Below are 15189 nucleotides of genomic sequence, written 5' to 3'. Positions count from 1 at the left end.
TATCAAAAGGCTACCAGGATCCGGTCCAGAAGCTATCCGCCAAGAGCCATTCTTAATCCCTCGATTAAAAGCAGAGAAGCTTATCTCACAAAACAGACATCCAAATCACTCCACATCAATCTGCTGCTAGCTCTCTGGAAAATATCAAAACAGAAAAAAGATCGTTCTCTACCCTGAATTGCTTTAAAAAAAAAAAAAAAAAGACAGCACACGGAGCAGTGGAGGAATAATTCGTCTCACATTTATTTCCATGCTGTGAGGGAACATTTGGCGAGATGCTACCGAGAGTAGATGGAAGGGCTGAAAGAAAACAAGGGGTGACAAGCATCTCGTAGCAACAGACAGAGCTGCAGGGTTATTTCATTTTGAACAGATGATTGAAAGATTAGCATGAAACAGAGCCTGTGTATATATTTAGCATTATGCCGAATAAACACGAAAAATACACAAAGACACACCTTTACTTTGATTGTGTTTCCACGGTGGAATCAGATTGTTCATTGTGTGCAGCATGAATGACAAATGATTTTCCTCTTAAGGCACAATTTAAAAAACCTGTTAAGGTTTTGTGACTTCACTGTAATTTGTAGTCACATCCTTTCTGCCACACAATCCAGATCTGCATAGCTGTAATATTAGTACCACTTTCTCACAAGGCACTCTTTTTAAAGGGCTCATAATCTGTAACTAACAGCTTTATTGATGGTTAATAAATGATCTATTGATTCTTTAAAAATCAATTCTGCCATTATCTAATGGATGGTGTTTGTTCTCAGCAGGAGGAAGAGTCTATTATTAGTCCATTATTCTCCTCTAATAAAACATGTGATCTCTAACAACTTGTGCAGCAGAGGCTGGTTTATTAAACAGCTATTATCCTTTACGACTGCAGACTGATTCCTATGAGAAACTGTAATAATGAATGTAGATGACTTATTTAAGACAATAAAAGACCAGTGATCCGTTTATTTAGGCTCCGACTGCAGACTTGATGTTTACTTGAATGTGAAAAACTGATTTGTTAATGTTAAATGCCTCACTGGCCACCTCTGGGTAGAGTTTGAAAAAAAAAAATTTTTTATTTGATGTGTCTACTAAGAAACTGTTACAAACGGCCGATCCAATGTTTGAGAAGTCAAGCAGTAGATGTCACTGTTCTTTTATAGATGCACAGAGAGAGGTCTGACAGCAGCCTGCTGACAGAAATAATAGGGGATACTGAACGTTAGGAAACAAAATAGCACCAGAGGAAAAAAACCACCACTCCTCTGTTTAAAATGTGATTTTCAGGGTAATTCTTTTTTGTAGCCCCCCCATTTGTTTTTTAACATCCCAACTTGTCCAATGTGCTCTTGAATGAGCTGAGTCAAGTTTGCTTCTTTCGCTACAGAAGGATCTTTTTTGATCCACTTGAGCTCATCAACCTGACGACTGTGTGAAGTTCCTGCTCACAGGTCCCTCTTTAGCTGGAGCTTTCTGTCCCTGATGTGCTGGAGGAGGATCTTCCCTCTCTGCTGCACCATGTGGACGAGAGGCCTGAGGCCGCTGACCCCACCTTGGCTGTCCCAGAATTCCCTGTCCGTGTAAAGGGAGCGTAGAAGGAGACTCTCCAGGCAGCCAGACTGTAGCAGCGACACTGCTTTTTCTGGAAACCTGACAAGACAAACAGCAAACAGCATTAGACTTCATCTGTCATAGAGTCGGTAGCTGCTGAGGAGGTTTTGAAAAGACAAGAAGAGAATTTTTGTTTTACTTTCCTCCTGACCAGAAGTGATGCTATAGTAATAATATTAATGCAGATTTTGTGTACAGCACATTAAAAGAACATCTTTACGATTTAAGATGCAACATTTGTCCCAGTGAATAATTCAAATCTAGATGATGAGATATGTGTGAATGTAGGGCTCAAGGAAGGCTAAGGTCAAATAAAGGTTCTTCCTCTGGGAGCTTTTTAATGCAGTCAGTATATTTAATCAGGCAGAATAAGTGGAGTGAAGATTTTCCCAGGAAACATTACAAACTCATCCTCCGGCGTCCATGAACATCCACAGCACACCATCGTTTAAGCTACTGTTGAGGTCATTAAGATACGTAGTGCTGGCTTGGAGTGAGAGGCAGGCAGACAATGTCAGGGGGTCACCAAAAGTAATTAGGAATCATCTTCTACTCAGCACATTTATCCATAAAACTTTTTATGACACAAAAAATGTATCGATGTGCATTTACTTTCACAGATTTAATATAGTTTGTACTGTCCATCCAGTCCTTGCAATGCACATTGGAGTTCTTGACATTGTCTGTGCAGAAGATGAACTTTTAGACTCAGAACCTTGTCACATGCTTCCATTCAATCTGTTCAAACTTCCCCTTCAGAATGGTTGTGATGACTCAGACATGCTGCTGGTACAGAGTACAGTGCACAGTAACTGAATGGCTCATCTTCAGGTCATGCAAACATATGCAATCTAAGTTTAAACCTGAACCACATTCATAAACACAGTTTCCAACATGCAACATATTTCAATATGCAATTTCATTTGTGTAGTGCCAAATCAACAACATACATTATCTCAAGCCACTTAAATAGTAAGTTTGACACCTTAGAAAGTTGAAGAGGAACTCCACAGTTCACACAATAAACAAGCAGTTTGATTTAAAGGCTTGAGATGTGTTCATAATCCTGAGTGACAGACAAAGGTGGATTTCTATCAGACCTGATTCATTCAGCACATTGAACTGCAGGCTAATTGAATGCACACTAATCGAATCAGACGGACATTGTAACAAGCTGGACGTTTCTGTGCTGCAGATTTGAAAGCTGGTCACCAGTGAAATGTGTTGTGGGATGTGTTTTATTATCTCTTGAAACATGTCCCTACATCAGAGGATGCCAGCTGTGAGCCAAAACTGTGAGTGTCCGTCATGCTGCCTGCTGTCATTCATTGAGCCTACTGGGAGAGCATGAGGTTTCTTTAAAACAAATATAGCATTCTCCTGCTCTGAGACAAAGTACTCACTCATCAATGCCCTCAACTAGCCTGAAGTTGAGGTTGTTGGTGGACTGCTGTGGTCTGCCGGCATTGTCTATGAACACCAGTCTGGAGGGATCTGCCTTCCTCACCTAAACACACACATACACAAAGAGAGACACTGTTAAACTCATTCTCCTCTTTTTTTCTTCTTTTATATATACATGCACTGTTCAAAACTTGTTCATTTTGTTAAACTGATCACATTTGAATAAAGACTTTGTTAAAGAAATATTATTTTGAGATTCCAAACATCCTGATATGAATAAATTCTTATTTCTCTGCGTGTCTATGTGTAAATGAGCAACTGAATTATTTTGTCACTGTGTCAACTGAATTAAACTCAACAAATTATATTTCTGACATTCTCAAACAGGTTAAAATGTCAACAGTTGGGCGGCTGTGGGCGTAGAGTGGTCGTCCTTCAACCAGAAGGTCGACCGTTCGATCATCAGTCTTCCCCATCTGCCTGCCGAAGTGTCCTTGGGCAAGATACGGAACCCCTTAATGGCTCCTTATAGATGTTGAATGCACTAACTGTAAGTCAATTTGGATTATTTAATGTAACAATTGGTTTAATGCAATGCTATGCTTTAATTTGTGTACGAGATTAATTTGAAAGCAGAAATTGGTTATTTGTATGTAATTATTTTGGGAAAGTACATTTTGAATTTGTGAACAATAAGGGAACGATTTCTTCATTTATATTAACAAATGTAATTAATTTTGGATACAGCAAAAAGCCACAGTCCTTAATCAGAAGAATGAAGTTGGCAAAACTAATGTCGGATAAAGATGTTACGCATTCAAGACGAGCAACAGTAGAATTACAGGCGTCACTTATAACATGAACACGGGTGTTTTGTATTTAACCATGACATGCTAATGTTGAGCTAAGATGCTAGAAATACCTAAATGCAATATATCTATCATTCATTTTGTAATTACAATGACACATTACATGCAAGTCAACATCAGCACAAAATAATGATTATAAGAATATTAACAACAGCTACCATGAACAATATTTATGGCTTCAGCAGCTCTAGAAGCTAATATTACAAATTATATGTACAGTAACACAATCAGCCTCTCCTCAGAAACAGCTGCCACATAAAAGCTCATTTGCTGGCTTTGAAAAATACACTGCAGGGAGTAGAATGTGTGCCTGTCACTGTATCACTGAAATCAATGTGTTTCCATGGAAGAATGGCAGCAACTAAATGTTTTGCAACAAAAACAAAAAAAGTCAGATGAGGTCAACATCTTTTTCTGCACCCCCACTGACATAGTGAATAATGATTTGATAGTAACAGAAAACAATGACATTTAAAGCTTTGAAATTAAACAACAATTTTGCCTCGCAGGAAAAAGATGCATTTCATTTTTATCCAACACATCAATCACAGCACAGATCAGTAAACATGTCCTTGAATTTTTTGAATTATTTTTTGAGCCGTTACTGCAAATCAAAAGAAAACACAGCCAAGGCCTGGTAGCATTTGAACAATGGCACAAAGAGGAATGGAAATGTCAATGGAGTTAAAATGACATTAGTGTGTTGTTACTGTTTATGATACACACCAGGATGTGAACCAGCTGCAGCTCCTTGGTGCGGGCACACTTTGTGTGCAGCAGGTTCTCCACACAGACCTCTGTGGAATCAGGTGTGAAACCACAGCAGTACCTGTCCAGACGGTCGTTTACCTGAACCAACACACAGAGTCATATTTAGCAGATGAAGGTATTGATATAAGTGCATCATTTTCAGCAGGGGACTGATACAAAGACCTTCTTGCCACAGGTTTTGCATCTCAGTCTCGTCTAGGTGGAGGTTGTAAGGGTTGTATCCTGCCTGGAAGATCTATATTTGTCTTCACATTTCCCCAAATAAGACACTGGAATTTAACATTGACCAACAATAAAGCAGTAACAGAAATAGGATTTCCTGGTTCATTTTATACATTTTCTATTTAAAAAAAAGTTTTTAGATAGAGCCCATCGAATACAGATGAGCCCACATTATAGAATAATAAAGGTGGACCAAATATCCCAATGTTGGTCTTTTTCGGCAAACTGTGCAGTGCTCTCAGCATGGTGCAGTCTGGAGGTGACCCTACAGTGGCCCATGTGCTGAATGGTGAATACAGCTATGGCTTACTTGTGGCCCAGATCTGGCAAACAGGGTTGGACCGCTCCAGTGCCTTCGTTCCATGTGTGGAATATTATACAGGCCTATGTCACAAAAGCTTATATCTATAATCAAATATTAGTTATATCCTGGAATAAAAAAATTAAAAAGTGATTTGGAAAATCATTGGCATTTGACTGTACATATATTTGAACAAGGGAGCACTTCTGAATGAAGGCCGGCTGGTTAGATAATCATACATTTGCATGAATATGAACATGAGGCCAAGTGAAAGCAGAAGAAAAAGGGCCTTCTCTTTCAAGAAGAGACTCTCTGTCTCTGGTAGCTGCTGACCTGCACACACTGCTGTCACTGTCTTCAGTGTATTCTTACCAGTGCCACTCTTTAAACCAGGTGGCCTTGCACGAGCGAGTGATACAAACCAGTGGATTTTAAAGGTTCAGTGTAAAGAATTTAGTGACATCTAGTGGTGAAGTTGCATGTTGCAGTTAAATACCCCTCACCTCACCCTCCCCTTCCCAACATGACAGAGAACCTGTGGTGGCCTTCAGTAGTCATAACAATTCAAAAGGTGTTTAGTTTGTCCAGTTTGGGCTGCTGAAAAAAACATGGCGGCCCATTCTAGAGTAAAGAAACCAACAATTCATACAATTAAGAGGAAACACACTAGTGAAAATATCACTAGGATTATTTATTATTCTTCTGATGGTCTGAAGGACACTGCACCTGCCTCTTGAGAAGCCTCAGAAGGCAGGAAAGGAGGAGGAGTGGTACAGCTGAGTGGGTTTGACTGGGTTTACTGCAGCTGCCCCTGTTACTGTCGACTAACTGGCACAGATCCGGAAGGTGCCGATGTCAACTTGTCAGCTTTTGTTCCTGTCTCTCTCTCAGGGGCTTAGCAGTCTCCGAGGGAGCTTTTGAAAACAAATTGAATATACACAGCATACAGATGTGGGCCACTTTAGGGAATGATGCTGCACTTCTGGCCTTCTTATGGCCTGAACAAAATAAATGTGAGCCTTAAGTTGTCCACTTGTAAAGAAGCAAATCTGACTCAAATATATACCAACACAGAGGTGAGCTTTTTGGCAAACATAGAGTTCTCTAGGAAGGTGTAAATCTAAAGTGGCCCATGTGGTAAAAGGTGAATATGGCCCAAATAGCAAAAAACGAATTTGGGTCACCTTTAGTGTACATGTGGTATTCCTATGGCTGACATGTGGCCCAGACCTTGGAGACTGGAGCAGACACACAGTATGTGGGCTGGATGTGTGGGACGTGGGCCAAATTTGAGCCAAAACGATTTTGCCAAGTGGGATTGCCTTGACATTTCTATAAACCTACTTTGACCCAAAATGCAAGACATGACCTCCAGAGGATGTCCCAAAAATGGGTCCAGATTTTCTCCAGAGTTTGTCTTTCACAGGTGAACAACGCAGCAGCAGCAGATTCTCTGCACAGACACGTTCACAACAACATAGAAATCTCAGGTTTTTGTTGACAGCACATCAACACAGATGTTGTCTCTCATCACCAAAAGCTCTCATGACAATCTTCGTCAGTGTCTTCTACACAGAGGGCCCTGCATCATATGGAGATATTTGTTTGTTTGTTATTTCTACAGATAATTTGCAGTAAAACTCCACCTCCATTATTTCCTCTCACTAGCGTATTGCTTTTAGGAGACTTCTCACCCTGCTGCCACATTTCACTCCCGTACTGGAAAACACTGATTTTGAGTTCGGTCCAGCAGTTTCGTGGAGACTGAGCCAATATTGACTTACACTGCCACTGAACACCAGCAGGCCTCAGGGAAACACAAGATGTGGTGCTGTGCTGCCTAGCACACACTGTGCGATCTGATGTTCAGGAGGTCAACATGGTTCTTCTTCCATTCAAACCTTATTTCCTTCGTCTCCACTCACACTCTCTCCAGCAGCATCATATCTTTCACTTCCCTTGTTCCAGTCTCTGGTGCTAAGTGCTCATTGCTATTTCTCTACTGTACTGCCCGTGTTCTCTTATAGCCGAGGCTGCTATTATAATGTCAAATTTAAACAAGTAATTCCAGTGCTGTTACAACAATTATGCAAATTAATTTATTGACCCATCTATCCACCCGGCTTGATTTATTCACACTAACTCAACATGATACAAAACATTAAATTAAAAGTGACCCATTATATTGTACTTTAATATGTAATTGAAATACATAAAGTAAACATATTGGGCCGAGAAAGATTTTGTGTGTGACTTCATCCCTGTGCGGCCTTTGTCTCATTACTGTTTTTTACGACTTCACATTAAAACGTCAGCCAACTCTGGTGAAGAAAACTTCTTGATCCACAGTTAAGAGCACCGGCACAGCGTTTTGAATGAACACTGTTATTCCTCTGTGCTAACCAAGATGCACCAAGCCAAACACACACACACTTTCTCTCTCCAGTTCAGTGAGATAATTTGATTTGGCTCTTTATAAAAAGAAAACCGACTTGACTTCAACAAGACTCTTAAGTTTAACAGTTTTGTGTTTCAGCATAAAGTGAGAGCCTCAGACAACTGTCCCTTTTTCTATCTATTAAATTAGGAAATGGTTCTGGAATGAGAATCGATTCTGAATCTAATCGTGACGCCAATGTTTCTTATTTTTTATTCTATAAGACTCATCTCTGATTCCATCACATCCAGGAGGCTTATCTATACTTTTCGAGGTATACAAATTCTTTGAGATCAATAACTGCACGTCATTTTGCCTCTCTAGCCTCTAGCAAGGCTGTCAGGAATGATTTTGGATGGATGGATGGATAGATGGCAAAATAGATAGATAGCATGTTTGACCATTATCACACTTTGAAAGTGTAGTGTTGCATCTGTATCAGACCTGCTGGTGGCTGACTGGAGCCCTGCATGTTTAAAACCTGCACTCAATGGTCACATTATCCTCGGCCCCTCTCTCTTCCCCGGGGTGTCCTCCACTGCCACTGTGTAATTGTGTGAAGCAGTGAGTGTGTGTCCCTCCCACTGCTCCCTTTGCGCCTCTGGTGTGCGGATCTCTGCTATCAGAGCCCAGGGAGGTGGTAGAGGAGCAGGTAGGAACAAGTGTTTAGAGGCTCACTCATCGGCTCTCAGCAGATCGATAGAAGGCTATTAGAGCTTGGCCCTGTTACAGGGATTGACTTCTGCCGGTGAGGGGCAGAGATCTGCCTCATGGGTTATTCATATTCCCCCCCACACACACACTGCAGATGTGATGGATACACATTCCATCTCAGTGTGCGAACAGACGAAAAAGCAAAACAAAATAACTACGAGAGGGTGTGAAAATCAGGCGGCGGTATAAGTGGAGTGTGTCCGGGCAACCACAACAATGAGACGGTAAAATGTGAAAACAGCAGTGAAAGGTTCTGCCTGAAGAACTGAGTCTGAAATACATTTACAGCAAGTGCTCACATATGAGAGTAAATGCATGGAGTGTTGCTATGGAGAGGCACAGAAACATGCAGCCCCCTTAGTTTCCTAATGAACGGGGACAACGGCGGCTTAACACAAATAAGATGTTTGTGCAGTCACAGCAGAAAACACTGGCTGATGGTGACAAAAACATATCAGCTAGTAATCTGGTTACTGTGGCCTTTGTGATCTATTCTTTGAAGAATAGAAAATAGAAATCTAAGCCGAATGGAACTGTGGAAAGAAACTTGTATTATAGATATTTAATGCAGATAGACTTATTTAGAAGAATACCATTCTAATCACAAAGTGAGTTTGGCTTTATGATGTAAAATATGTTAATCCTAAATCAACTCACATGTGTTGCCATTAGCACATAATACGAATACAAATAGAATTCTTAAATAATGTAAAAAAATACACAATGTGTGCAAACATACATAGTTTATACATAAAAAAGCAACATTTCCTCAGTGCTTATTATGCTGAAGTATTTTTTTCTGCAACATACATCAGAAAAAATTCAGAAAACCAAAAGGGATGAATTTATATTTTGTTCATTTCATTATGATTTTTCTGATTTATTGATTTATCACCATTCCAATATCTGTAAAGAGCTTTTCTTGAATGTCAATTACTCTAGCAGGGGTGATTACTTTACAAAAGCGAATTTAGGACACATGAATCTTGAGCATGATAATTTCCCCTGCAAATGAATGTGATCATGATATCGTATTTTTCACAGGTCGGTAGCATCACGGGTCGAAGTACAATTATTTTAACCTTTGACACACCTGCAGAGGAGGAGGAGGGGGAGTGCTTTGGAATTTTCCTTTAAGCAATTTCTATTCTTGTCAGTGCTCAGCTTTCGATAACTTCTGGTTGACAAGAAGTACACTGAGACCAAATCTGTTTCTGTGTTGCATTGTCTAACACCAGAAAAAAAAACATTTGAAATCATCTATTCTACAGTGTGAACTTAGCTGTCTCAATGTCTGTCAGTGTGACCAGAGAGAGAACACACTCATTAGGAAACCAGGCTGTCGCTCCTACCTTCTTCAGCGGCAGAGTCAGTGAGTCTAACATTTTTTTATCCTGGATTTATATGAAGCTCAGTGTAAATTCAATCACAAAATTCCTTCTAAAATATTTTTTCCATATTTATATTTCAATAAGCCTTAGCAAATGAATGTAAATTAACATGCTGATGATCAGGGGAGCAGTGGTGAACTGTTTGAAATGTCTGACACATTTTACTCAAAATTACTTTAACAATAGCTTATACATTCTTTTCTATTTCATGGAGGAATCCTCCTTCTTTCCAATCATCACATTAATATACTCCTACACGTTAAAGGTTTATTCACACCTCAACAAGAATTCAATTGTAGTGTTTCTCCCCTGGAACAAGGCAGAGCATGAGAAAGACGATTTTCTTACCTGTAATAAAAAGTCAAAAAGAGCCAGTCTTCCCCACTCTGAGTGGTGGACTCCCACACAGGGTGCAGACCTCAGGTCAGTGTCACTCCCACAGTGTAGCAGCAGCAGTTTCTGGTACTGAACCCAGCTGAGTGGTACTGAGTTCTGGTCATTGTCTCTATCGGTGAGGTGCTGAATATCTGGGTCCCACCACAGTACCGGCCTGGGGGGTCCCCTGATGTAGCGATATGGTAGAATGTCACTGGTGAAAGTCCTCAGCACTGCAGGGAGGCTCCTGTTGAGTCCCAGCACTCTGTCCAGGTGGAATGCAAAGACCTCGAACCAGTCATCGGTGCGTTTGATGAGGGAACAGCGCCCCTTGTGGCAGCGGTCACTATGGCTTTCTGGATTTCGCTGCCCGTGTTCATGCTGAGGAGAGTCTCTCATCTGTGATGGCTCCTGTGATAGAGAAATTACATTATATAAATATAATAAATTTCATTTACTTTTCCTTTATAAAACAATTAATTGTATTGAACATATGTAAGATAAACAAACAGATTCACTGGCTTTATCTATATGTTGCATCCTGACACTAGATATGTGGTGGGTATCTTCCCCTGACAGTGAGTCCACACATACAGAGCCATTACAGCTTGTTTTCAGTCCAAATGTAAATTGAATCCACTGATAGACCTTAACTGATGTGAAACTATACAATCAAAGTACTCATTCACCACCTGAGTCTGGTATGGATTCAGTTACTAAGAGCCTCTAGTGGGAGGGCTGCTGTCAGATAGTAAGGTTTTATTTTCAATATTAATCTTAAAAAATGTGATTATATATTTTCCTCAAATAGTTCTGTCCTATATATATTAAATTCCATAATATAATATAATTAATTATTAATCTATAGAAAAAAAAACATTAATACATTAAGGAAATATACGTCAATATCATTTATATTCTATTCTAGTTTTTTTTTTATGATTGGCATGTAAATTATACATTTTTCATACGTTACTTATAGTTTATTTTTATTTGACAAAACATAAATAAAGCAGAAAACAACATGACATTGCAGTTAGAAAAAAGAAGAAGAAAAAAACGCCATTCTTTACATTATACTTAATGTTCTGCTTTTTCCTATTTTAAGTACTATTGCTACTTCTCCAAAGGTCTACACAGAGCAGTACATAATGTTTCATTTACTTTATAGTCTTTTCAAATCACCCTTTGAACACAAAACAGTTTATACCTTCTGGTTTACAAGCTGTTCCAGAGCCACTTGGAGAACCTGTCCATGTCCAGGCACCCTGGCCTTACTGACCACTTCCCCCCCGGCAAGGAGCTCCATCTTCTGGATGTCGTCGTGGCTGAGCCAGGGAAGAGGCTGTGGACTAATCCTCACCCTCCTGTGGTCACTGTCTGGGAAGTCCTGCTCTGAAAAACTCTGACACCAGCTGCTGTCATCTGCCTTTAAGGCTGCCTCAGCTTTGGACGAAGCTTTTCTATGGTCCAATGACCTTGGACTCTTCCTCGCAGGGGGATCCTCTGACAGATTGTGGTGTTTTTTGAGATCCCTGGAGGGCTTTTTCACAGCCTGCTGCTCTTCATAGATTTTATCAGATTTCCCCATGTGCGTTGTTGCTTGTCTGTGTTTACCCAGGGTCTGGTGATGTTTGGCTAACTTTGCACTTGTATGGCTGCCATGTATTTGCATGTCTGTATTCCTGTCTGTGTGTTTACCCTCCCATCTGCCCGCCTGTCTGCCTGCAGCCAGTCTCTCACTCATTAGGATATCTGCCTGAACAGGGATATGTGCTGTGGTGGATATGCCCCTTTCAAGATGAATGTTTGTCTGAGCACTGTGTTTTACCACAGCATTGTGGTTGCTGGGCTTAATTCTATGCCTTGGCCGTGCGTTGTTGACTGTAAATTGTGGGAGATGATGGTGACTGGCTGGGTGCTGCATGGCGCCTGCCATCGCTTTGTTTTTGTGTTTATTTCTGTCTAAGTCTGTGTGACTTTCCTCTTGCGCTCTGTTGATGCTGTTTTTGTCATTCCCCCGTGGTATATGGTGCACAGACAGTTTAGATGTCTCTTTTCCTCTGCTGCTTCTCCGGGCCTCATTATGGATGTGAGTGGATGGCTGCTGAAAGATGGTGGCAGGAGGGGGCTCCATAGCCCTGGGCCTGGATCTGAGCTCCCCAGCAGAGCTCAGGACGCGGGATGACCGGCGGTCAATGTCCACCGGCGGTGTGGGGAGAGGTAGAGTGATCGTCATTACAGAGATTGTGAGGAGGAGGAGGAAGAGGGGGCACAGGAGGAGCAGCCATTTCTGACCACAGCAGAGCTTTGACCACACTCGCCAGGCCTGCAGAGAAAAAAACAGCCAAAAGGAAAAAAGAGGCCAAATTACACGTTAGAGGGGAAACGACAGAGGCATAGCAATAATAAAGTGGAACCGTTTATTTCAAAGATAGCATTTGCTCTAAACAGAGAGGATTCCTACGGGGTTAACCACAGGCTGCACTGAGATCTCTTGGCTACGAGCACGTGGAAAGCAAATGTTCAGGACAAAAACAGGGAGAAGAAAAAACAAATAGCGCTTTGCCACATTATTCCGCTTTGTTCTCTGATATCACAACAGTAATGTGTGACCTTTGAGTGTTTATTCCCCAAAATGGAAATGATGGAGAAAAGCAAGAATCTGGCTACAAAGAGAGAGAGAGAGAGCAGAACTAAAACATCCTGTTCATGCTGCACAAATCTGAATTCACATGTGGCAGAATATAAAGCTGGTGACAGCCGGCAGTGTGTTTCCACTAGCTCACAGCAGAATTAGATTTACCCAACTGAGACCAATACGATTGTGGCATGCCCTTAATTCAGTGTTGCCTTCTGCATGCAATGCACAGCAAGGGGAAAAGCCATATCTCACTAAACCCCCTGTCACTGCTCCAATATGGCCTATAGTGTACTCTATTATAAAAGTAATTTTGCTGCAGGAAGTCAAAGTCTTTTCCCGTGATTCAGTGTGTATTCAGTGTGGAGTCGAGGCAAACCATAACTTATTTCCATTAGATGCATTTAAACAGTGAATTGCTGAAATCGAAAAAAAAGGCTTAAAAAAAATACCTACTTTTAAAATCAAGTATTCAGTTCTTACTGTTTGTATTAGAAATCATGTGAACATAAAATACAATTAAAATTGTAGTAGTGAAGGCTGGTAATTCCTCTGCAGACACGGTGGCCATTCAGTGGAAAGGTAAACATTCAAAGAGGAAGCATATCCCAGAAATGAGTCTTCCTTTCATTCCCAAAAACTGGAATCATGCCAAACACTGAAACATGAACCATGCCCCATTTGTTTTATCCTCACCCACTTTAGAAGTAAAGCCATAGGTGAAAGGCTGCAGTTTTCTCTATAGAATGACCTAGATAGCTGAAGCCTCTCCGCTTTTCCCCCAACTTCTCTCTCTCTCTCTCTCTCTCTCTCTCCTTCCCTTCATTTAGGTGAGGCAGAATGAAGGAATGTTTCAGACCCTTGAGACGTCTTCCCCATCCTGGAGCCGTTAACAACATTCCCAGATCCCTCCACCTGTGAAAGGATCCCATTATTCTTCCGTTGGACTGGAATGCCTGAACCAGGCTGCCTGCGCTGGCAGCTGAGGTCCTGAGAGAGGTTGACATATAGTAGAGTCCTAATGCATCAGCCAGACCCATATACATATTTAACCAATGCTGGAATGCATTTTTATGTTGTTACAGTGCTGAGTATGGACTCCTACTATTGAATCTACAGCACCACAGCTACAATGAGCACGTTTCAGTGCACAATGGGATGAAAATGGGACAAAGAGCAGTTTAATGCCACTGAGCTACTGCATTTAATGTGGGACTTTTGTGGATCACTGTATAAACGTCATCATTGTTGAGAGCCTTCTTATAGCTCAGTCCACTGGGTCTGTTTTTAAAGCGGATGCTATCACTGCCTCATTCCAGTCAAATGAGGTAGGGTTTAACTTAAATGTAATGTATGCGAGCTCCTTCACTTGTGACTCTGAGGTTCCTGCATTCTTTGTCCCTGTTAAAAAGTAGATTTGGTTGTTTTTCCTCACTCTATTGAGGGTTAAGGGCAGAGGATGCTGCACCTTGTTAAGCCCTTTGAGGCAAGTTACGATTTGTGAATATCGCAAGTTTCCTGATACCGTTTGAATTATTTAAATGCCATTAGAACCACGGTTTGGGTTGATACTGTCCAGCATCAACCAAAGTCAGCAAGTCTCCAATGCACAGATGCGCAGGCGCAGCAAGCAACATACATTTAATTTGTGTCGTAAAACACAGTGGAGTGGGAAGAACAGAGTAAGTTATTGGAACTCGATGGAACTGGGGAAAGTACGTTTTCAGTGTTACCTACTTCCATTTAGACCCAGTTGCTGAAGCCTGCTGTAGTTTATCAGAGGATGTAGAAGAAGACATATTCAGTTGGTCTGCAGATGTTACAGGCAGATGTTTGTGGCATTAGAAGGTAGATATCTAGTGCTGTCTATTATTCGTCACTTCATTATAAACTCTTTGGTCTGGTCATGGTCCTGTAAAATGATGACTCAGATTTTCCCGTGTTCTGATTGGTCTGGTTGACAGGTTTTGATTTGTTATCATGAACTAAGCGTGCTCCAGTTCGGGTTAGTGATTCAGAATAAGTTGCCATGGGGATTTACCCTGTAATAAATAAACCAGTTTTGTAGGCCTGAAAAAGTTACCTCGATGACCTCAAGTTCTGAAACCAGGACTCTTTGGATTCCCTCCTCATTAGTTAACTGTGTCAGACTCTGCATTGATACAGGTAATAAGTTATATACATGTTATAATAACCATACATTTCTACACCATGGTGAGACTGCTCCAACACAACTGTAATGACTGTTATTTAGTGTGCTTTGTTTACAGTTCAAAAACAGTATCTACGATAATCCTGATAACCTGTTGCCTTGTTTATAACTTGTTTAATCATCTAATTGATAGTAGAACCACGGCCATTAACACAAAAGCAAGTCACTAAATTATAACGATTAAAATGCTTCGGTCTTGTTTTCGTTGCCGTGTGCCATCTCTTCCTTAATCCTACAT

At 40.9% G+C, this 15189-nt stretch overlaps 1 protein-coding gene across 1 annotated transcript in view; it reads right to left on the bottom strand.

Moving 5' to 3' along the window:
- Positions 1–219: 219 nt before the first annotated feature.
- Positions 220–15189, bottom strand: part of gask1a (golgi associated kinase 1A) — a 29363-nt gene continuing 14393 nt past the window's right edge. The window contains exons 2-6 of the mRNA XM_053432678.1: positions 11309–12427; positions 10072–10509; positions 4614–4736; positions 3018–3121; positions 220–1653 (exon numbers count right to left, since the gene is read on the bottom strand). Coding sequence (XP_053288653.1) covers positions 1449–1653; positions 3018–3121; positions 4614–4736; positions 10072–10509; positions 11309–12427 — 1989 coding nt within the window. The 3' untranslated portion in view covers positions 220–1448. The remainder of the gene's footprint in view (positions 1654–3017; positions 3122–4613; positions 4737–10071; positions 10510–11308; positions 12428–15189) is intronic.

Source organism: Pleuronectes platessa, chromosome 10 (genome assembly GCF_947347685.1).
Source record: "Pleuronectes platessa chromosome 10, fPlePla1.1, whole genome shotgun sequence".
Classification (NCBI taxonomy): Eukaryota; Metazoa; Chordata; class Actinopteri; order Pleuronectiformes; family Pleuronectidae; genus Pleuronectes; species Pleuronectes platessa.
This window is presented reverse-complemented; position numbering and strand designations above follow the sequence as displayed.